This window comes from Sceloporus occidentalis, unplaced genomic scaffold (assembly GCF_023333645.1).
Source record: "Sceloporus occidentalis isolate IW3139 unplaced genomic scaffold, rSceOcc1.0.p SCAF_21, whole genome shotgun sequence".
In the NCBI taxonomy this organism is placed as follows: Eukaryota; Metazoa; Chordata; class Lepidosauria; order Squamata; family Phrynosomatidae; genus Sceloporus; species Sceloporus occidentalis.
Window position 1 is genome coordinate 12,010,003 of NW_028317001.1, and position 23,627 is coordinate 12,033,629.

Here is a 23,627-nt window from a genome sequence, read left to right on the forward strand (position 1 = left end):
GAAGCGGTATATAAATGAAGCTGTTTGTTTTCTTTTGTTCCGGAATGGGACCCAAGCTGCGGAGCTGGACTCAGGAGGGAAAGGCTGGGAAGGCTCTGCTTTGTACCTATAGCTCTGATGTCTGTCTGTCTGTCTGTCTGTCTGCCTATAAATATGTGTGTGTTTGCCTCTGTTCTTATGGCTGGGAATGGAGCTGAGGCCTGAGCAGAGAAGAAAGGGTCAATTTTGTGCAAATGCAGAACTTCTGTGCATCAATGAGTCCAGTGTGTCGAAACAACAAAGAACTTTATTAAGAACACATAGTCAGAAATTTGGTGTTTAAGCCAGTACTGCCCTCCCCAATCCAATGAATACATTACAACCCCCAAACCTAAAACTCCACCCTCTTCCAAACCTAGCCCCCACCTCCAATTCCCACAGTCTCTACCCCACAGGTAACAAGACCCCTTTGCCATTCCCAGAAACTAGCCCTTTCTCTTAATGCCGGCCTCAGACTTTCTTCAGCAAACATCCCACACATAGCAAAAGCTATCATTCCCATAACTATTCTAGACAGCTGCAACAAATCCCAGCCCCCCATCTAGCTAACCTATACCACAACCCATAATCCTTAGCCAAGTTTATAACCCAAAGCAATAATCTATACTAATAGCAATTAAAACATAAACTTAACAAAATATAACTTTAAAGCATAAACAGACATATGGACAGACAAACCTTACAAACAAAATCATAAAGGCCTTTTCACTGCTGCATTGAAAATATATTTACTTTTAAAAAAAATATTGAACATTCATTAAAAAGACCTACAAGAAAAAACATTAGTACACACTGAAACATATTTACACAATATACAAAGAATATATAAAAAGAAAAAAGCCAAGTTAGTTTCTGTATCTCTAAACTATGTATACTTCCTAGATGGTGTCTAAACTTCTTAAATTTTCATTTCTTCTAGTTTCCTGTTTTAATCTTTCAGCAAAGAAAAATAGAGCTAGATAAACAAAAAACCAATCTCCATTTTTACTTGGTTCTTGTTTCTACTCTTTAAGAGAAGAGGAGATTAATTCATCCTAATTTATATATGTTTTGATAGTTGATTTGAATTGAAAAATCAAGAAAAGAACCTTTTTTTCTGAAAATATATTTTCTGTATTCCTTCTTTACAAAAATAATATTAGTTCACTGCTGGGATTTTTTTGGCTTCTCTCCTGTGTGAACTCTCTGATGTCTCACTAGGTGTGACTTCGAAGTAAAACCTTTCCCACAATGCTGGCATTTGAATGGCTTCTCTCCTGTGTGGATCCTGCGATGTTCTAAAAGGTGTGACATCTGAGAAAAACCTTTCCTACAATGCTGACATTTGAATGGCTTCTCTCCTGTGTGAACTCTCTGATGTGTCACTAAGTGTGCCTTCTGAGAAAAACCTTTCCCACAATGCTGGCATTTGTATGGCTTCTCTCCTGTGTGGACTCTCTTGTGTGTTACTAGGTGTGACTGCCGAGAAAAACCTTTCCCACAATGCTGGCATTTGTATGGCTTCTCTCCTGTGTGGACTCTCTGATGTGTCACTAGGTTTGTCTTCTGAGGAAAAGATTTCCCACAATGCTGGCATTTGTATGGCTTCTCTCCTGTGTGGACTCTCTGATGCCTCACTTGGACTGACTTCGAAGAAAAACCTTTCCCACAATGCTGGCATTTGTATGGCTTCTCTCCTATTTGAACTCTCAGATGTGTCACTAAGTGTGACTTCGTAGAAAAACTTTTCCCACAATGCTGGCATTTGAATGGCTTCTCTCCTGTGTGGACTCTCTGATGTGTCACTAGGACTGACTTCTGAGAAAAACTTTTCCCACAATGCTGGCATTTGTATGGCTTCTCTCCTGTGTGGACTCTCTGATGTATCACTAGGTTGAATTTCAACAAAAAACCTTTCCCACAATGCTGGCATTTGTATGGCTTCTCTCCTGTGTGGACTCTCTGATGTGTCATTAGGACTGACTTCAAAGAAAAACATTTCCCACAATGCTGGCATTTGTATGGCTTCTCTCCTGTGTGGACTCTCTGATGTGTCATTAGGACTGACTTCTGAGAAAAACCTTTCCCACAACGCTGGCATTTGAATGGCTTCTCTCCTGTGTGGACTCTCTGGTGTATCACTAGGTATGACTTCCAAGAAAAACATTTCCCACAATGCTGGCATTTATATGGCTTCTCTCCTGTGTGGACTCTCTGATGTGTCATTAGGACTGACTTCAAAGAAAAACATTTCCCACAATGCTGGCATTTGTATGGCTTCTCTCCTATGTGAACTCTCAGATGTGTCACTAAGTGTGACTTCGTAGAAAAACTTTTCCCACAATGCTGGCATTTGAATGGCTTCTCTGCTGTGTGGACTCTCTCTTGACTCACAAGTTTTTCTGTAAAGAAGGACAATGACAGATAAGTGAAAATCAGAGTTAAGAGAGGAGGGTGTTACCCCCAGATTTAGCCCCCATTTACCCTTCCCTATTTGACAGTAAATTAATAAAGTTGGTGTGAGTGACCCGAGCATGATCCTGTTGCAGATACCCTAAATCCATGGAACGATTGTATTCTTACTTATAGCAGCTAGCAAAGAAGAGTCTGGATGGGGACTGCCTTGAGGGAATCAGTGGAAGCAGATAGTCAAAGGACTGGTGAGAAAATGTTCCATTAAAAATGTGCAAAAATACTTTGATTGACAGGTGGCATCATATACTCTGAGACTGCCATAGAGTACAGAGTCAGAGCCCAAGACATGATGCAAACCAACTGCAGAGGTCACCTCATGCTGTTTGGCTCCAGGAGATGACTCACAGCCAATACAGTATACAGCTCACATGCGAATCGGTGTGGATTGGACTGGTGTGAACAAGAGATGGTGAAGTTGATGGAAGTTGGAGAGGAGAACTTGCAAATATTTGCATTATTAGGAGCAGGTAACTGTTGAAGTTGCCAGATACTGTGCAGATGTGATTATTTGTCACAGAAATTTTTTGAAACTGATGCAGAAACAACCATGAAATATCGTCCAGTTAGTCTGACATCAATACCAGGAAAGATTCTAGAGCAGATCATTAAACAGAGAGTCTGTGAACATCTAGAAAGCAATGCCATCATCACAAAAAGTCAACATGGGTTTCAGAGAAAGAAGTCATGCCAGACAAACCTGATCTCTTTTTTGATAAAATTACCAGCTTGAAGATGAAGGGAATGCTGTGGATATAGTATATCCTGATTTCAGTAAGGCCTTTGACAAAGTTCCCCATGATATTCTTGCAAAGAAGCTTGTAAAATGTGGACTAGACAAGGCAACTGTTACATGGATTTGTATTTGGTTGACCGGCCGAACCCAAAGGGTGCTCAACAATGGCTCCTTTTCATCCTGGAGAGAAGTGACTAGTGGGGTGTCCAGTGGGGCTCTGTCCAGGGCCTAGTGCTATTCAACATCTTTATCAAGGACTTGGATGACAAAATTGGGAGCATACTTATCAAATTTGCAGATGACACCAAATTAGGAGGAGTAGCTAATACTTCAGAGGACAAGATGAAAATTCAAGATGACCTGAATAGACTAGAAAGCTGGGCCAAAGCTAATAAAATGAAATTCAACATGGAGAAATGTAAGGTATTGCACTTAGGGCAGAAAAATGAAATGCACAGATATAGGATGGGGGACACCTGGCTGAATGAAATTATGAGTGAAAGAGATCTAGGAATCCAAATAGACCACAAGTTGAAAATGAGTCAACAGTGCGACGCAGCAGCTAAAAAGGCCAACGCAATTTTAGGCTGCATCAATAAAAGTATAGTGTCTAGATCAAGGGAAGTAATAGTGACACTCTATTCTGCTTTGGTCAGGACCGACCTGGACTATTGTGTCCAGTTCTGGGCACCACAGTTTAAAAAGGATGTGGAGAAACTAGAGCATGTCCAAAGGACAGTGACTAAAATGGTGAAGGATCTGGAAGCCATGCCCTACGAGGAATGACTTAGGGAGCTGGGGATGTTTAGCCTAGAGAAGAGAAGGTTAAGTGGTGATATGATAGCCCTGTTTAATTATTTGAAGGGATGTCATGTTGAGGAGGGAGCAAGCTTGTTTTCTGCTGCTCCAGAGACAGGGACCCAGAGCAATGGATGCAAGCTACAGGAAAAGAGATTCCAACTCACCATTAGGAAGAACTTCCTGAGAGTAAGGGCTGTTCGACAGTGGAACAAACTCCCCTGGAGTGTAGGGGAGTCTCCCTCCTTGGAGGTCTTCAAGCAGAGGCTGGATGGCCATCTGCTGGGCATGCTTTGATTTGGATTTCCTGCATGGCAGGGGGTTAGACTCTTGCGGTCTCTTTCAACTCTATTATTCTATGATTGTATCTTGAAATAATTATGACATAGAGTCAGTCTACTGTTTTAAGTCTATATTTCTCAAAGTTATTTGGGACAATTTTTACTTGCAAGGTTTAGGATTTCATTTTATGAACTGATTTTACCCTTATTGCTAGGATGCAGTTTACTTATTGTGATTCTTTGTAATACTTGTTTTTACTTTGTTTTTTTAAGCTGGCCATGTGCCGTAATAAATTATTCATTTATTCATTTGTATTATTTTGTAACTCAAGATAAAGAACCCCCAAGGACTTGAATGAAATCTACTGTGTCTGTGACTTATTTTTAAGTGTGGAAAGTGGTCTGTGTATTGCCAATACCTATATCTAGATATTTGCTTCCATACTCTGCCATGTTATTGTTGAGCTGCATCTGGGAGCGTCACCCTCAGATTGTAGTGTACCTTGGATTGTGAACGCGATCGAAATTCAGAGCCAACAAGGACCTGAGAGGCGGTGTGGTAATCCCTTTTGTCTGAGGTATGTGCATCAAACACCCACTGCATGCAATTCGTGTTCACGCCATTCTTTCCCCACCCAGGAAATATTCTAAAGAGATATAAACCTTCCCAAACCCTCAGTTTCTGCCCAAGCACCAATTTCAGTATAAATGTCAGGCCCAACTTGCTGTTCTTCAGTGTCAGTCCAGATACAGACAGACACTCTGTTTGTTTTCTTGGCTAAGCACCTCAATGCACTCACCAACCCCAATTGTCGCAGGAACTACTGACCTCTCCCCATTCCAAATCCTCAACAATTGGGATAAAGCTCTGGATAGGTAATAGATACCTTTAACATCTATTCACCACTCCCACCTTTGTTACCTAGATCTTGAACACTTATATATATAGTATGTGTGTCTGTGTATTTTCCTTTCCCCCTAAATGAAACACAAAAACCTATTTCAAATGCCTCTGACATACTGTTTGATTCAGGACCTGCTATAGCTGGGCTGGATCCAGAGGTCACTGTTGCCCCAGTAAAACTATCTCGTTCTATTGAGCTAAGTACCAAATTCCCCTAAAAGCACAGCACTTGCGGGTGTCCTCCCCAGTCTCCAGCATTTTGGGTAACAAAGGGCCTCTTGAATCAATCATGGAGCTAAGCAAGCTCAGGATGGAAAAGAAACATTAGAGAAAAAGCAGATTTTTTGTTCCCCTTTCTTCCCTTCATAGACATTACTCATAACTGATCATAGAATCATAAAATCGTAGAGTTGGAAGAGACCACAAGGGTCATCCAGTCCAACTGACTGCCCTGCAGGAACTCTCAATCAAAGCATCGCCAAAAGATGGCGATTCAATCTCTGTTTAAAGACCTCCAAGGAGGGAGACTCCACTACACTTTGAGGAAAGAATGTGTTCCAATATCAAACAGCCCTTACTGTCAGGAAGTTGCTTTAATTCTATAATTCTAAAGTGGAACCAAAGCACTCTAACAGTGAATGATGAAAGGGCCCTCGGTCTTCACTGGAAGGGCAATGGATTCAGGTTCCTTACCCACAAAGGCCACATTCTCATAATTCTCCATCATCACAGAACTGTATGTAAGTTTCTGCTTCTTTGTCAACAGTTTCCATTCCTCCTCGGTGAAATATACTGCTACATCCGCAAAGGTCACCTGCAATAGAAAATAGCCTTATCCAGAGAGTAACTAAGCAAAAGGGGAGGAAAGCACATGGTGCATCGCAAATATTATTTCAACACTTCAGAAATCAGTCCAGGAAATAAACTTTAAATTCTGCAAGAAAGCAAAAAGCTACAGCCTTTGAGATCCAGTTTGTCTCGAATCCTTTCAATATAATATACAATATAATAAACAATAAATTTAGACCATTTCTGAGATATTATTGATTGATTGGGATACTGCTTACCCCAACATGTAAAGTATATTTAGTCACCAAGGAATTATAGTGAATTTAGCCATCTCTCTCCTAATTTCAAAAACAGTTCTGGGGAGTACTCTGGGCTTGAGGGCCACTGGGCCTATCCCCAATTTAGGTTCAGAGAAATTCTTCCACATCCCTCAGCATTTCACAGATGGGCAAAGCAAGACACATGTGGACAAGCAACAGCAGAAGGAGTTCAAGATGGCCAGAGTTGTTAATGATGAAGATCGCACAAGTGAGGAAGGGCACAGAAGTTTGCTTTTGCTTCTGACTCCTGGCAAGGGCAAGACCCTGCCCCTTTGTCTCCTCCCCTCTCCCTCTTTTAAGTTGATGGCCTGCACACGTCTTTTGAACTTGGAACACATTTTGCAGCAACTGAAGTGAACTGAGGAGAAGAGGGAAAGTGGGAGCAGGAGAGAGAAATGGGTCATTTTCAAAGCCCTTGAAAAAATGAGGTGACATTAAGCAGGACTCCCTCTGGCAAACTTGGACAGTTGTTCTCCGCTTGTTTCATGAGCCAGCCCAGCAGTGACCCAGATGAAACTAATAGTCAAGATGGCAATTTACCAAAGAGTTGTTGCACCTCGGCAGCCTCTTCTTCTTGGAGCTCAACTCCCTCCGCTTGGCCTCTGTGTCAGCCATCAGGTAGGCAGGGGGTTCCTGGTGGGCCTGCGCTTTGGTCACTTCCAGCAAAAGATACCGCAAAGCAGTGTACAAGGGGGCCAAGATGAAGTTCCTGAGAAAAGAGACCAGGGTTAGGCTTCGTTTGGAAAGAAACCTTGTAGCATTCAAAGCCACAAAGATAGAGTTCAAGCATCCTGCTGGTGACATACGCAGGTGACATATGCCTCCTTTGGGCCAATTGAGAGGTGGGCATCCCTTCCTCCCTCTGCACCAAACAAAGCCCCTTGGACCTAGCATAGACTCACAGCAGCTCCCCTACACAACAGTTACTCCATACCTTGTTAGATTAGCTGGGGAACAGGGGATGGGAAATTGGAAAAGGCCCTGGTTATGTCCCCATAGCTAGATGTGCAATGAGTTTATCATCTGCTGAAACCTGTAGAGTTCCCCAGTGGCCCTCAGAGGAAAATGTCTTCGTTTTGCTTCTGGCTACAGAAACACAGCTGGATTCATCTCCAATACCTCGCACCAAACACTCTCACCAGGCAAGAAATGGTCATGCGGGATGGCTTCCACAACTCCATGGTAATACCTGGGTCAGTGAATGGCCAGTTGTAGCCTGATTCCACCTGGAGCAACACTGGAGCATAGAGGGTTCTGCTGGGTCAGGCTGTCTGGCCTGGTGGCCCCTCATTCTCCCAGTGGCCAAACCAGTTGCCGTCCATCACCCAGGGAGGCCCCCGGTCAGACAGGGCAGGAAAGGAGCTCTCTCTTCTCTAGTTGTCCCATGGGATCCAGCCCTCCTCCCCAATTGCCATGGCAGCCTTCTGCATGCAGAGAAGTCACAATCCCGAGAGTGCCTTTGCCCACATAGAGATTGCCCATTTTCCACACTATTGCCTGGCCATGTTGGCTTGGGAATGTCCTGTTCTTGCCACATAGAATCATAGAATCATAGAGTTGGAAGAGACCCCAAGGGCCATCCAGTCCAACCCCATTCTGCCATGCAGGAACTCTCAATCAAAGCATCCCCGACAGATGGCCAGCCAGCCTCTGCTTGAAGACCAAGGAAGGAGACTCGACTGCACTCCGAGGAAGGAGTCTGTTCAACTGTCGAACAGCCCTTACTGTCAGGAAGTTTCTCCTAATGTTGAGGTGGAATCTTTTTTCCTGGAGCTTGCATCCATTGTTCCGGGTTCTAGTCTCTGGAGCAGCAGAAAACAAGCTTGCTCCCTCCTCTATATGACATCCCTTCAAAAATTTAAACAGGTCTATCATATCACCTCTTAACCTTCTCTTCTCCAGGCTAAACATCCCCACCTCCCTAAGCCATTCCTCATAAGGCATGGTTTCCAGACCCTTCACCATTTTAGTTGCCCTCTATGATTCTATGATGTATATCCCAGGTGGAGAAACTCTGGCCCCTGGGCTGGATAAGAGCTGTATTACTTTATGAATCTGATCCAAGACCTCCCCTCATTTCACCCCCTTTTTCATTTAGACACTGGTGAAAATAATCATTTCATTTTTCCAAAAGAGACAAATCTCTGAGTTTAACTGCTGTGTTAATAATAATAATAATAATAATAATAAATGTATGTATTTACCACCTTTCCAAAAAGATCTGAGCGGTTTAAAAATTGACAATTACAAAATGTGTGTGTTTGTGTGTGTCAGTCGTAGCAGTTGCATGAAGTATGCACCTCCTCCCTCTGCTTGCTAAAGCCACACAGAAATTGAGGCATGTACATTTGTGTGCATTGTTTCTGAACGGATCTATTGTCAATATCACAATTTCTTCACTTTTCCTTGTATATTTTTAAAAAATATGCACACTGCTGAATATGTTGCACTTATACAACAAAAATCTATAAATGTATAAGTTTATGAGTGAAGATTGCATCCTGGATTATGCTCATTTTGGGAAGTGAAGACATAAGTAAATTTATTATATAAACCCAGTGAAACAAATACCTCACAAAACTCTAGTAAACACCACATACACACACAGTCCGCATAAAACGGACTCGCTGGCGCACTGTGTCTCTGGGGTCTGGAAATTTCACTTCCACCTTTTGGAAAGACAATGCTGCCAGAGATTGAATTTGGGGCTTTATGCCTGCAAAGCATGGGCTCACTCTCTCAGCTGCAACCCTTCCACACAATCCTGGTCTAAAGCATTTAAACAAAGGCCCTCTTTCAGCTCCAGGAATAAAGGCCTATCTTCAACACAAGGACCCTGATTCCTGCAGCCCCAGAAAGGACTCTCCTGCAGTCCTTTATGGCCGGAGCTTCCCTGGGTCAGAGGCCGTCTCCTCAGCCGTAGAGAAGGGTTGCTCTGAGTGCGAAGGAGGAGGAGGTCCAAGGGCTGAGGGAGGGAAGGCAATGGGGAAAAGGTCAGTGCCAATGGCCATGGAGGGCAGAAGGTGACAATGCCTAGGAAACTCCTCTGAGTCCCAACCATTCTAGGAATGAGTGGCAGGAGTGAGTCCAGGGGGCTGAGGGGGTCTCCTTTCCCAAAGGGGGAGGCAAGGACCGGTGGGACCCTCCCCAGCTAGGGCCCAAAGGGAGGGTCTTTTTCCCACCTCTCTCCCAGCCCCCAAAGCCCAGCCTCCCCACTGGCCCTGAGTCCCTGCCTCCTCTTCCTCAGACCCCCACAGACCCCTTCCTTCCTTCCTTCCTTCCTTCCTTCCTTCCCTCCCTCCCTCCTTCCTTCCTTCCTTCCTTCCTTCCTTCCTTCCTTTCTCCCGAAATGGACGGCCAGAGGCACAAAGGGACACACTTCCTTCCTTTTGGCCCGAGGTGCCTGGCCTCCTTCTGACTCTGGAGCCTCAGGAGAGAAAGAGAAGCCTCTGTTCAACTGAGGCCTCAAAGAAGGTTCCGGAACAATATTCCCCACAGTTACAAGCAGCACAAAATGGCTGCCAGAAAACAAAATGGCTGCCTCTGCCTCAGCGCTTGGCAGTTAGCAGTTTGAGACCTTCAGTGAACCCAAATGGAGGATGAAAAGGCCCCAAAGTCAGAAGGGACCACAAACAGGATTTCTGATCCTAAAGAAAAGTTTTCCTGATGGCACCCGATGGCTGTGAGAACACAAAAAGTCCCCAAACAGGATTTCCAAACCTTAACAACACCTAAACATTTTCCTGATGCTATTGAAAGGAGGAACCTGATCCCCTCCTTAATTACCATCAATAGTGAGAGATATTAATATTGATATTAAGAGGGCCCATCGTCCACAACCCAGCTCCAGTCTTGACTGCTCAGGGAGGCCAGTCCAGCTGCAGGTGGACCTCCGTCCGTCCTCCTTTCCTTCTGCATTCATCCTCTTTTCCCCATCATCAGCCCCTTTCCCAAGAAGGCTGCATCCGCACTATAGAAATAAGGCACTTTGACCGCTTTAACCGCTCAGTGCTATGGAATCCTGGGATTTTACCTTTGGGACACTTAGCCCTCTCTGCCAGAGAGCTCTCATGCCACAACAAACTACAAATCCCAGGATTCCATAGGATGGAACCAGGAGAGTCAAAGTGGTTTCGAAGTGGATTATTTCTCTAGTGCAGATAAAGCCTAAGTCAGTTGTAAAAGGATAGAGACATCCAAGTCGAATTTTTATCCTGTTAAAAATGGTTTTGATTTTTAAAAATATAAGCAGGTTGTTTTTCTGACTAATCCTTATTCTTGTTGTTGTTTGTTTGTTTGTTTGTCTTGGTCATATGAGTTATTCTGGTCTGGCACCTTCCTTCTCCCCTGAAAATTTCTCAATAAGGAAACTGGGGAGGCTTTTAAAACCTCCCAAAGGAGCCACTTTTGGCCTTTTTTGGTGAACAAGCCTCCTCTTAGAAGCCAAAGCCTAATGTTTATGAAGAAGAAGAATAAGGCTTGTATTAAAACTATCCTCCCCATTTCTGATCCCTTTTAAAACCCATGTTCCCCAGAAGGAGCAGAGAAAAGAGACACAAAAGACACAGAAAGAGACACTCTTCCTCCCTTTTGGCCCAAGGAGCCTGGCCTCCTTCTGACTCTGGAGCCTCAGGAGAGAAAGAGAAGCCTCTGTTCAACTGAGGCCTCAGAGAAGGTTCCGGAACATTATTCCCCACAGTCACAAGCAGCACAAAATGGCCTCCGGAACACAAAATGGCTGGGTCTGCCTGAGTAGTAGATACTCTAAGGAGATGATTATAATAAATAACAAAATATAACTGAAATATAAGTCACACAAGATATTAAGAGTTTTTAAGGTACAATATTTGTAAGTAGATAATGTTCAATTCATACAAGCTAAAAAATAATAAATAGACCTAAACGTCCAATTCTGAGCCTAACTTCCAAGATCCGCTCTTTCACTCTCTCTCTCTCGATCTCCAACCGACACAATTCCCCCAACTGTTTCTTGGTCTCTCAGGCCTTATATCTCCTTCCAGAACCACCTTCATCTTGCTCTCTGATTGGTCAAGAGAGCCTTCCGTAGCAGTGATGTCATTCTGCATTTGCATAAACCTCCCTTTACTGCCTGAAGAAGACCTCCATTGACTGGAGCCCAGTCATTACACTTTCCCAAGGCAAGGCTTGCACCTATTTCCCAATGTTGTTCTTGGGGTCTGCCTTCCAGTTGTTTCCAGGTCTTATGGTGACCTTATGGGAGTCTCTGAAGGGGTTTTCTTGGCAGGTTTCTTCAGAGTGAGTTTCCCATGGCCATCCTCTGAGGCTGAGAGAGTGCAACTTACTATTATTATTATTATTATTATCATCATCATCATCATCATCATCATCATTTATTTCTATAGCGCTGTAAATGTACACAGTGCTGTACATACAAATGGTCAAGTCAATAAAAATAAAACCTGCCAATCTACAAAATATGTATAAAACAATAGGCAATAATATAAAATAGAATTGGTTAAAATAAGCAAGCAACAATTAGAAACATCAACATCAACATGAGGGACCTTTTCGCCATGCTTCTGGGAAGCAAGCAGAGGACACCTCATCTTATGGCGTTATATTGACCCAGGGGTCCCACAAAACATGGCGGAAATGCCCCTCACATCCCAAGATCACGAAAAGACCCCAGACATTTTTGACCGCTGTGGGTTACAGAGAAGTCCCTGATGCATGGAGCCGTGGGTCATGCTTTGCCCACCACATTTTAACCTGAAAGGGAAGCCCAGGCTGGGATGGGAGAATCCGGTGTCACTTTTAAGGCATGTATTACTTAAGCATGAGCTGTTGTACATTATTTCAAATGTGTATTTTTACTTCTTGCAACGTAGTAGGGCCCAGGGCAGTTCACCAATGCTCCCAGAGAGGGATTTCGGAGAGGACTGCTTTGGGTTCTTGGTGGGAAGAAGCCGTTGTATTCCATGGGCACAAAAGGAACGTCCCAGAAGGTCCAATGCTTCAGACAGCGACTCCTCCCCAACTGCAGAAGCCCTGCTCCTAGGTCTCTGGCCTCTCAGCCTGGAGAGACACAGCTTCTTTCCAGGGAGCTCTCCATTCGGCCTCCCTTTCTCCTCTCCCAAAATGGAGGACAAAAGAAGGTTCTGGCTACTAGGGTTGCCATGACTCTCTTCCACAAAACTCCAGACGCAAGTCTACAAAAGCATATGCTACAGCTTTTTTCACTCTGTTAGTCTCAAAGGTGCTACAAGATCCCTTAGGATACTGATATTCCTGAATAACATGGCTTATGGTTGAATCTGCACTGCAGAATTAATGCAGTTTGACATCACTTTAACTGCCATTTCTCAGTGCTATGGGATTCTGGGACTTGTAGTCTCTTTTCACACTAGAGCTCCCAAGAGAGGCTACATAGCTCACAAAACTACAGATCCCAGATCTCCATAGAATTGACCCATGGCTGTTAAAGCAGTGTTGAAATGCATGATTTCTGTAATGCAAATTGGACCTATGTCTTTGAATCCTAGCCCCTTGGAAGAGACCTTAGCAAAGGTAAGTACCCTTGACTTCTATGGGGCAGAGAGGGAGGGAGGGAGGGAGAAAAGCCCCAAACAGCCATGAGACGAAGAGGGATTCCTACTCTAGGGATCATATGCAGAGGTTGCCATGCTGCCCGGACCATACAGCAAACCACAATCACACCCACAATCCACAAAACAGGGAAACCTTTAGTGGCCAACCAAAATGCACAAAATAGTTAAAACAAGCTTTTGAAGCTCAACTGGGTTCTTCATTGGGAAAAAGCGTTAAACATCAAACAGGAGAAAGGTATCACTGTTTTGTGCATTTTGGAGGTTGTTGTTTGCAGTGTGGCCTAAATACCTTCTCCTGGATATGCTTTCTAGATTTCAGGATTCTGTACTTTTTTTAACTTTATTGGTAAAAGGGAAAAAAAACCTATGGGACCAACAACAATAACACAGATACAATTAAAAGACTTGACAAATACAAATATTCACAAGCGACAAAACTTGTAAAACATACTAAATTACATCCAAACTCACCATACATCCAACCTCAGATTCCACAACAAACTAAAAGACTTCCAGTGTATGTTCTTTGCTGTGTCTTTGTTTTCTTTTTATCCGTTTTATGCCCTTCAGTCTTCCTTTCTTTTTTGATATAGTCCAGCACTTTATCCCAGTCTTCTATCAATCTATACATTTTAGTTTTGTTTTGTTTCTGTAAGATCCTTGTGAGTTTATCTGCTTCCAATGCATCAAATAGTCCTAACAGCCTTCCTCTACTTCAAGAACTTTCCTTTGTCTCCATTCTTTTGCTAGGGTCATCCTTGCTGTTTTTGCTAGGGTCATCCTTGCTGTTGTGTCACACCTTTCCCCGTCAATCACTGGGCAGTGAATCCTATCTTTCCCATGGCTCCCCACATTTCTCCTAACCTGATCCCCATTCGGCCTCTCCCTGTCTCCCTGCTTCCCTTCCTCTGTTCCCTCTGGAACTGCCGCTCTGCTGCCCCTAAAGCAACAGCAATTCATGACCTTTTTCTCTCTAAATCCTTTAACCTCCTCGTTCTCACAGAAACCTGGCTCCCAGCCCATGACACTACAACCTCCGCTGCCCTTTCTTTTGGTGGTCTCTCCTTCACCCACTCCAGCCGCCCTGAGGGTCGAGGAGGAGGGGTTGGTATCTTGCTATCTAACTCCTGCCAGTTTCAAGTTCTATCTTCCCCACCAGCTATCATTCCTCTTCTTTTGAGTTTCATCCTATTAGACTCTTTTCTCCTCTACAGCTCCGTGTTGCAGTTATCTATCGCCCTCCTGGTTCTGCCACCCAGTTCCTCTCAGACTTCGAATCATAGCTGACATTCTTTCTTTCAGATTCAGTCCCCACTTTGATCCTAGGTGACTTTAATATCCACGTTGATGATTCCAATAACCCGACAACATCTCGCTTTAACTCTCTCCTGGCTTCTTTTGGCCTCCAACCACACTCCAATGCTTCAACTCATTCTCTTCGTCACTGTCTTGACCTGGTTCTTGCTGCAAACTGCGCCATTTCTGACTACCTGGCACCTGACTTTCCACTTTCTGACCATCATTTAATCTCCTTTCCTCTAGATGGATTAGGGGGGAAAATAGACAACTTAGCTAAAGAGATATCAGGAGTGAAAGTGGAGGTGGAGGAAGTATTAGAAAGAACGGAAAGTCTGGAAAAAAAACAGAAGAATTGGAAAAGGCTCAATTAAGGGAACAACAGAGTAATCTTCTGCAGCAGGTCAGATATAGGGAAAGGGCAATTAAAATTAGGGAAATTAAAGAAGAACAAGACGAAGAAATATATGACAAAATTATACCTATGCTGGCAAAATATGTGGATATTGAGGAGGATTTGATGGAGGCACAGATTGATAAGATATTTAGACTTAGCTCAAAGATAGCAAAGGAAAGGAAATTGGACAGAGACATTACGGTATGTTTTACAAGCTCAAGGATGAGAGAGCAAATATTGCAACGAAATTATGAGAAAAAATTGATTGTGGAAGATAGAATAGTGGAAATTTATAAGGATTTACCATTGCAAATAATTAGAAAGAGACAGGAATATAAATTCCTAACAATATTCTTTTGCAATAAGAATGAGATACTGTACAGATGGGATAAGATAGAAGGAGTGATCTTTCATTACCATCAGAGGAGATATAGGATAAGTACAATAGAACAAGCAACAGCCTTTTATGAGAGATTAAGCAGAGATAACAGAGAGCAAGAAGAAAGAAATAAAGAAAGGGACAAGAAGGAAGGAGAAAGTGTAAATAGACAAAGAGAAGAAAAGACCCAGAGAAAAGGGCAAGGAAGGAGAGATAATCTAGGGATTAAGGAGGTAAATACTGACAATTTGGGAAACAAAAGCTCAGAAGAGGGTTACTCAGGAGAGATAGGAAAGTCTACATAAAAGACATAAGAACCTCTCTAAAAGGAAAATGGGGCTTAAAATAGTTTCGTGGAATGTAAAAGGAATAAGCCAAGAGAGAAAGAGAAAGCATGTAATGCAGTATCTAGGGAAGAATAATTTTGATTTATTGTGTTTACAGGAAACAAAAATAAAAGATGGATATATAAAGAAGAAAGATAAAGACGGTAGATTCTTGTGTGTGGAGATTTTGATAGATAATGTTAAATATGTACTGATTAATGTTTATGGGCCATTAGAGAAGAAGGAAACCTTTTATAGAAATTTGGTGGAGGTTAAGAGAGAAGTTGATAATGACAAATTAATCTTGACAGGAGATTTCAATGGAGTTCTAAATCCAATTTGGGACAGGAAATCCCAGAAAAAAGTAATTAAGAAAACACAAGGAAAATTACCAAGAGGTTTTTTGTTTTAAAAGAGGAATTTAATTTGTTAGATGTTTGGTCACATTGTAATGGGAACAAAGGAGGGTATACCTTCTATTCAGATGCACATAAATCCTTCTCAAGGTTGGATATGTTTTTCGTGACGAAGCAACTGGTTACTAAAGAGAAAAAAATGGAAATTTGGCCAAGGACGATGTCGGATCATAATATGATAGAGCTGGAATTAAATATAAATTAGGACAAAAATATAGGATAGAGAATGAAAGAGGATGACGAAGAATTTGTAAATAAGGTAAAGAGAGAGTTAAAGATGGTTTTTAAAGGAAACAGTGGAAAGGAGGTAAAAATGAAGGTTGTATGGGATACTAGTAAGGCATTTGTAAGGGGTCTATTTATACAAAGAACAATGGAAATAAAAAATGAGAAAAGCAGAAAGAGGAAAAAATTAGGAATGAATTTAAAATTAGAGAACAATAACTACAACAAACAAAAGGGGATAAAAATAATGAATGAAATAAAACTATTAAAAGAACAATTATAGAAAAAAAATGACAGAGGAAATAGCTATAAATTTAAGAAGATCAAAGCAAAATCAATTTGAGAATGCTAATAAAATAAGCCGACGGATGGCTAATAGATTAAAGAATGAGAGAGAAAAGAAAATGATAACTAAAATTAAACAAAATAACACAATCATAACGGAACAAGGGAAAATTAAAAATACTTTCACTACATATTTTGAAAAATTATTTGAGGAAAAAGGTGAGCAGATATATTCAGAAAATCAGTTAATAGAAATAATTGATAAATATAATGAAATAAAATTAAGATCAGAACTATAGTTTTTAGGTCTTCAGCTTCCAGGACTGGGTGCAGTTAGCATATCAACTGAAGGAGATAATAGGCACTCCTCGCCGTCACATGTATCTGAGCTGACATCTGGAGTGATGGATCCAGGAGCATCCCCCAAACTACTAACATAGTCCTTTAGGGAAAGTGTGACCCCTTATACAGGTGGATCACACGTCTCAAACCTCCATACCTGGATTAGGATCTCCAGCATTACGCAGCTCTGTCTTATCTGGATTCAGCTTCATTCTGTTTTTTTCTCACCCAGCCCATTAATTCTTCAAGACATTCATTCAGAGGGGAGATGCCTTTCTTAGTTGATGCTGAAGTCCGGGACATGGAGAGATATATCTGGGATTCCTCAGCGTACTGATAACACCCCATGCCATGTCTCTCCCAGCAGCTTCATGTTTATGTGTCCTAAGGAACATCAGATTTAAGCTCCCTCTTAGAGGACCAACTATCCCCAAGAATCTCCATCTAGAATCTGCCCAAGAGATAGGACCAGAACCACTGCAATGCATTGCCTCCTCGTCCCCAATTCCTTCAGACGTTCAAGAAAGATGCCATGGTTGATGGTATCGAAGGACCCTGAGAGATCCAAAAGCACCAGCAGGGTTGCACTTCCCCTGCCCATACTCAAGCGGAGATAATCTACTAAGGCGACCATAACAGTCTCAACTCCGTATCCCATCCTGAAGCCAATTTGAAATGGGTCTAGATAATCTGTTTCATCCAAGACCACGTGGAGTTGAAGAGCAACAGCTTTCTCAATCACCTTGTTTAGAAATGGAAGATGGGAGACCGGTCTGTATTTGTTCATGTCCAAGGGATTTAGGGAGGGCTTTTTCAGAAGCGGCTGTACCACCGCTTCATTTATGGAAGATGGAAAATAGCCCTCCCTCAGAGATGCATCTATGATATATCTCAGGTGAGTCCTAAGTGCATCTCCTCCTTGGATGACTAGCCATGAAGGGCAAGGGTTGAGAGGGCAAGTTGTCTTCTTCACACTTCCAAGGAGCTTGTCCATGTCTTCAGTACTCACAGATTTAAATTGATCCAGGATGATCCCATTCACAGAGTCACTGGACAACTCACCTATAGCATCAGCAATAATGTCAGCATCCAAGTTGGCTCTTATCTGAGAGATTTTATTTGCAAAATGGTCATTTAAAGCATCACAGTGAGCTGTGGAAGGCTCTAATAATGGGTTCTGGGGGGGGGGGAGTGCCTGAGTCAGGTCCCAGATTCCCCCCTCCTCCCCCCAAGACCCCAGAGAAAACTCCCCCCCCCCCCAAATAATGTTGTTTCCAATGCTATTGAAGCCAAATCTTCTCCAAATGAGGCATCAGAAGGGAGGGACTCTCCTCTGCCCCACTTTCCAGGATGGAGGGGGCTTCTCAAAGCCCTTTTTATCTTTGGACCCCCCTCCATGGTCATGCCTCTCTCTAATGGTCTCCCCTGTCCTCTCTTCTCATGATAACCCCCAAGTACCAGGGCCCCAAGGAATCCCCTGAGGAAGGGGCAGGGAAGGAAAGAGGGAGAGGAGACCTGGCAGGCCCCCTGTGTTTTGGTTGGGGGGAGAAGAGGGGATTCCTTCTTCTTATAATCCCCAAGCCCCCCCCCAGAAGACATTCCAGCCATTCCTCTGAACGAACAACGGTTTCCCCCCATTTCCATCCTTCCTTCCCTCAGAACAGAGTGTGAGGGCAGCAATGGCTTTAGGGCTGAGACTGTGCATGCGCACATACATCCAAAGACCCCTTCTGATCATGCGCAGGGATCACCAGGGCTTTACTGCTCCTGCTGTTTATTCCACTGGCGGCCTTTGAGGGAAGGGAAGGAGTGTGCCGGGGGTTCAGCGACCTCCCCTTCCTTCCTTATTTTGAGGACACTTCGAAGAGGCCACAATGGAGCCCAGGAAAGGCAAGAAAGGAAGGCTCTGCATTGGAAATATAGTCTATGTATACTGTATGTATGTAGATATAATACACACACACACACACACAAATATATACATATATATAAATGTATGTGTGTTTGCCTCTGCTGTTCTTATAGCTGGGAATGGAGATGATGGCTGAGGAGAGAAGAAAGGGTAAATTTTGTGCAAATGCAGAACTTCTGTACACCAATGAGTCCAGTCTGTTGAAACAACAAAGAATTTTATTGAGAACACATAGTCAGAAATTCAGCGTTTACGTCAGAACTGCCCACTCCAATCCAAACAATACATTAAAAACCCCAAACCTAAAACTCCACCCTCTTAAAACCTAGCCCCCACCTTCAATTCCCACAGTCTATGCCCCACAGGTAACAAGCCCCCTTTTGCCAATCCCAGAAACTAGCCACCTTCCTGTTAATATCAGCCTCCACTTTCTTCAGCCAACATCCCACAAATTCCAAACGCTATCATTCCCAAAACTATTCTAACCAACTGCAACAAATCCCAGCCCCCCATTTAGCTAATTTATACCACGAACCACAATCCCCAGCCAAAGTTACAACCCGAAACAATTATCTATCCTATTAGCAATTAAAACCTAAATCTAACAAAATACAATTTTAAAACATAAACAGACAGAAAAACAAAATCAGAAAGGCCTTTTCTTAGCACAGCAGGATTGCAAATATATTTTTTGTATTCCTTATTTACAAAAATAATGTTAGTTCACTGCTGGCATTTTTATGGCTTCTGTCCAGTGTGGATTCTTTGATGTCTCACTTGGTGTGACTTTGAAGTAAAACATTTCTCACAATGCTGGCATTTGTATGGCTTCTCTCCTGTGTGGATTCTCTTGTGTGTCACTAGGTGTGACTGCTGAGAAAAACAGTTCCCACAATGCTGGCATTTGTATGGCTTCTCTCCTGTGTGGACTCTCTGATGTGACACTACGTGTGACTTACAAGAAAAACATTTCCCACAATGCTGGCATTTGTATGGCTTCTCTCCTGTGTGGACTCTCTGATGTTTCACTAGGTCTGACTTCATAGAAAAACATTTTCCACAATGCTGGCATTTGTATGGCTTCTCTCCAGTGTGGACTCTTTGATGTCTCACTAGGTCTGACTTCTGAGAAAAACATTTCCCACAATGCTGGCATTTGTATGGCTTCTCTCCTGTATGGACCCTTCGATGCATGACAAGGATTGACTTGTAAGCAAAATGTCTCCCACAATGCTGGCATTTATGTGACTTCTTTCCTGTGTGGATTCTCTCATGACTCAAATCTTTTTCTGTAAAGAAGCACAGTGACAGATAAGACTGGTTAAGAGAGGAGGGTGTTACCCATGATTTAGCCCTCATTAACCCCTCCTTATTAGAGATTAAATTAAGAGAGTTTCTGTTAGTAACCCAAGGATGACTGTACTACTTATGCCCCTAAATCCATGGAACAATTGTATCCTTATTTATAGGAGTTAACAAAGAAGAGATTGGAGGGGGACTTAAGGGAATCACTGGAAGCAGATAGTCAGAAAAAGGAATGTTGCAAAAATATTCTATTAAACATATGGAGAAATAGTTTGATTGGCAAGTGGCATTATATCCTGTGAGACTGCCATAAAGTCCTGAGTCAGAGACCAAGGCATGATGGAAGCTAACTGCAGAGGTCCCTTCATGCTGTGTGGCTCCAGGAGATGACTCACAACCAATACAGTATACAGCTCACATGTGGATTGGTGTGGATTAGAGTTGTGTGTACAAGGGATGGTGAAGTTGATGGAAGTCGGAGAGGAGAGCTTGCAAATAAATGTATTATTAGTAGCAGGTAACTGTTAAAGTTGCCAGATATTGGGCATCTGCGATTATTTGTAGCAGATTTTTTTTGGAACAGATGTAGAAACACCCATGTAATATCTTGAAATAATTACGACCAAGAGTCAGGCTATTACATTTTTATACAACTTCCATTTTGGAATTAATAGGATTGTATACGGTGTTTTCTGCACTATATCCATTTGACTGTTCTGTTTTATATGAATCATTTTAGAAGTTTGAAGTTAATGAGTGGGTTGCCACTATAAACACTATAAACACGCCATGTGCAGCTTGTATTCTGCTTGAAATGTTATATAACTCAGCTTGGGAGATACTCGATTAGCATACAACTTTCTAAGCAACCGTGCCAAAGCTACTATTTTAAGTCTATATTTCTCAAAGTTATTTGGGACAATTTTTACCTGCCAGGTTTAGGATTTCATTTTATGGATTGATGTTTACCCTTATTGCTACAATACAAATGACTTCTTGTGATGCTTTGTGTGTTTTTCAAGCTAGGCGATCCTGGCTTTGCTCCTGCCTTCCCCTCCTGGATCCCAGAGGCCTGGTCCCCTTCCTTTTCTCCCTCCGCTCTCCAACCCTGCCTCTTGCCCATCTGCACTGCTTTACCATTTGACCTTCAGCATCTCTTCCCTGCCTTTCTGTTTTTCACATTGCCTCCATCTCTCTATCACAGACACACACCCACAGAGTGTGATGCACAAAAGGGACACTTTGAGGCTCATTTTTTGAGAAAGGCAAGACAATCATTATACAACTAATGCATTAGGAAAGGCAGAACAAGGAGTCTGGGACCTGGTTTCTGATATTAGTAAGGGTCAAGTGTGAGGGATGAGCCTTAAAACAACCTTAAGGCATCTCTAAGACAGAGATGGCCTACTGTTCGGAAGTGGGGTGGTCACATTGGACCCCAGGGGATCTCAGGGGAAACCCCAAATTGTGTTGCCTAAAAATATGGTATAATGTTTTGCCCCTCAATATCCCACAGCATCCCTTTGTGGAAGTGGAGGCCATTTTGCCACTGTTGGGCCCTCTCTGATCCATTGCAGGGCCAAGGGAGGCCTTTTTCCCATGAAGCCTCTCCAGAGCCTCAAAAGGCTGGAAGAGGGGCCACAAAAGCCAGGAAACTTGCTCAGGAATGGGCTGAGGACCATTTAGGGGCAAAAAGCATTAATCTCCATGGCTCCTTCCCACAAAATTCCAGAATTGGCAGTTTAGGATTGGATATTGAGAATCCTTACAAAGTGGAGAACAATAGTGCCTCACTAAAACTAGAAATTCCAAGATTCCACAGGAAGTTGTTATGACAATTAAATTACGTGTGAAAGGGAACTAGGAATGGTAGTAGAGCACAAGTTGAACATGTGTCAACAGTGTGATGCAGCAGCTAAAAAGGCCAATGTGATCCTAGGCTGTATCAATAGGAGTATAGTGTCAAGATCAAGGGAAGTAATAGTTCCACTCTATTCTGTTTTGGTCAGGGCTCACTTGCAATGATCCTGTGTCCAGTTCTGGGCACCACAATTCAAACAGATGTTGAGAAGCTGGAGCATTTCCAGAGGAAGGAAACCAAAATGGTGAATGGTCTGGAAACCATGCTCTCTGAGGAATGACTTAGGGAGCTGGGTATGTTTAGCTTGGAGAAGAGAAGGTTAAGAGTGGATATGACAGCCCTGTTCAAGTATTTGAAGAGATACTGAGTATGGAGCAAGCTTGCTTTCTGCTGCTCTAGAACAAAGGACACAGAACAATGGACGCAACTGTTAGGAAGGATCGAATCAGGGGAATTTAATTAGCTCAAATTTACAAGAGGCGTGTCCTAACAACGCATGCAGCGGATTGGGTCCCTATGTGTATACCAGAGGTCATATAGTCCAACCCCAAGAAACAGAGACTGCAATGTCAATGAGTTGCAAATAAAATATAAACATTTATTAAAGCCACACAACCAAAAAGGGATCACACACGCACACGCACATTCAATGCTAAAGCAAGGGAGGGGAAGAGTTGGGGGTAAAGGAGAAAGGATAGAGGCACCGTTGAAATATTTACCTTAGGAGTCTTCTCCAAGCGACAGATGTGAGGGATGTTGGTAAGTGAACACGGCAGCGGGGAACAGAAAGCAAGCGGCAACCGCGATGGCTAGGAGCTAAGTTCCAGCGGGCTAAGCTAACAAGAGGCCCGAAAGAGACAGTGGGCTTTGGCTTGCCCAAGTGATTTCAGCAGGGTGCAGTGCCCAAGAGAGCTCCGGAGCGATTGCTCGACAGAGTTGAGGTTTGGAACTGTAGCTCAGAAAGCCCAAAGGAGGGCTGGAATCTGGGTCTTATTTATACTGCGAAACGTATCCTCAGGCTATAGCTACCTGCGGAACAAAGGTCTTCATGGCTATCTATTGACTAAGACTAAAGTTAAACAATGGATACACAAAAGGGTCTGCCACTTCTTTGGGAGAAGACTACTATGTAGATGGCTGGGTACTTAATACCATCAATAGGTGAGGCAAACTTCCTTTGTCCTCATTCATGTTGCCTGCGACAATGGCAACTCCCAGAACTGGTTTTAAAGGTTTAAATCTACCTTTCTGCTTTAGCCATGGCCTACTAGGCTTGTCTGGCTACGTAGTCAGCTCGCTTTTGGGATAATGGCGGCTGTGATGGGGTCAGTCAGGGGTCATGATTTTTGATCGCTTGGTACCCAAAATTTATATGAATCCAAACTCGATCACACAAGCCACAGGAAAAAAGGTTCCACCAAAATATTAGGAGGAACTTCCTGACAATAAGAGCTATTCAACAGTGGAATATACTCCATCAGAGCATGGTGGCATCGCATTATGGTTATTATTATTATTAATTTCAAATTAATGGACATGGAACAATGGATGCAAGCCACAGGGACAAGAGATTCCACTTAAACCTTAGGAGGAACTTCCTGATAGTAAGAGCTCTTCAAAAGTGGAATATACTCCCTCAGAGTTTGGTGGAGTCTCTTTCTTTGGAGGTCTTTAAACAGAGGCTGGATGGCCATCTCTCGGGGGTGCTTTGAATGTCTATTCCTGCATGGCAGAAGATTGAACTGGATGGTCCTTGTGGTCTATTTCAACTCTTTGATTTTATAATTCTAAAGTGGAATCATAGCACTCTGACAGTGAATTATGAAAGGGCCCTCAGTCTTCAAAGGAAGTGAAATGGATTCAGGTTCCTTACCCACAGAGGCTACATTTCCATAATTCTCCATCATCACATAACTGTACATCAGTCTCTGTTTCTTCGTTAACAGTTTCCATTCCTCCTCAGTGAAATATACAG

At 42.9% G+C, this 23,627-nt stretch overlaps 1 protein-coding gene and 1 pseudogene across 2 annotated transcripts in view; both read right to left on the reverse strand.

Annotated features, from left to right (window-relative positions):
- Window positions 1-433: 433 nt before the first annotated feature.
- On the reverse strand, window positions 434-6,031 carry LOC149301611 (uncharacterized). The gene is made up of 2 exons (XM_089484054.1): window positions 5,903-6,031; window positions 434-2,420 (listed from the first exon to the last, which is right to left on the reverse strand). The coding sequence occupies exons 1-2, from the start codon at window positions 5,934-5,936 to the stop codon at window positions 1,183-1,185; spliced, it is 1,272 nt and encodes a 423-aa protein (XP_089340180.1). The 5' UTR covers window positions 5,937-6,031; the 3' UTR covers window positions 434-1,182.
- Window positions 6,032-19,131: 13,100 nt separating this feature from the next.
- The window catches only part of LOC149301612 (uncharacterized), a 122,120-nt pseudogene continuing 117,624 nt past the window's right edge, over window positions 19,132-23,627 (reverse strand). The window contains exon 4 of the transcript XR_016272215.1: window positions 19,132-19,733. The product of XR_016272215.1 is annotated as an uncharacterized LOC149301612 (transcript). The remainder of the gene's footprint in view (window positions 19,734-23,627) is intronic.

Excerpts from the sequence above, each read along its gene's own strand:
- LOC149301611 (XM_089484054.1), bottom strand. The coding sequence starts at position 5,936 with ATGATGGAGAATTATGAGAATGTGGCCTTTGTGG. Across the intron at positions 2,421-5,902 it reads TGAGAATGTGGCCTTTGTGG|AAAAACTTGTGAGTCAAGAG; the intron begins GTAAGGAACCTG and ends CCTTCTTTACAG.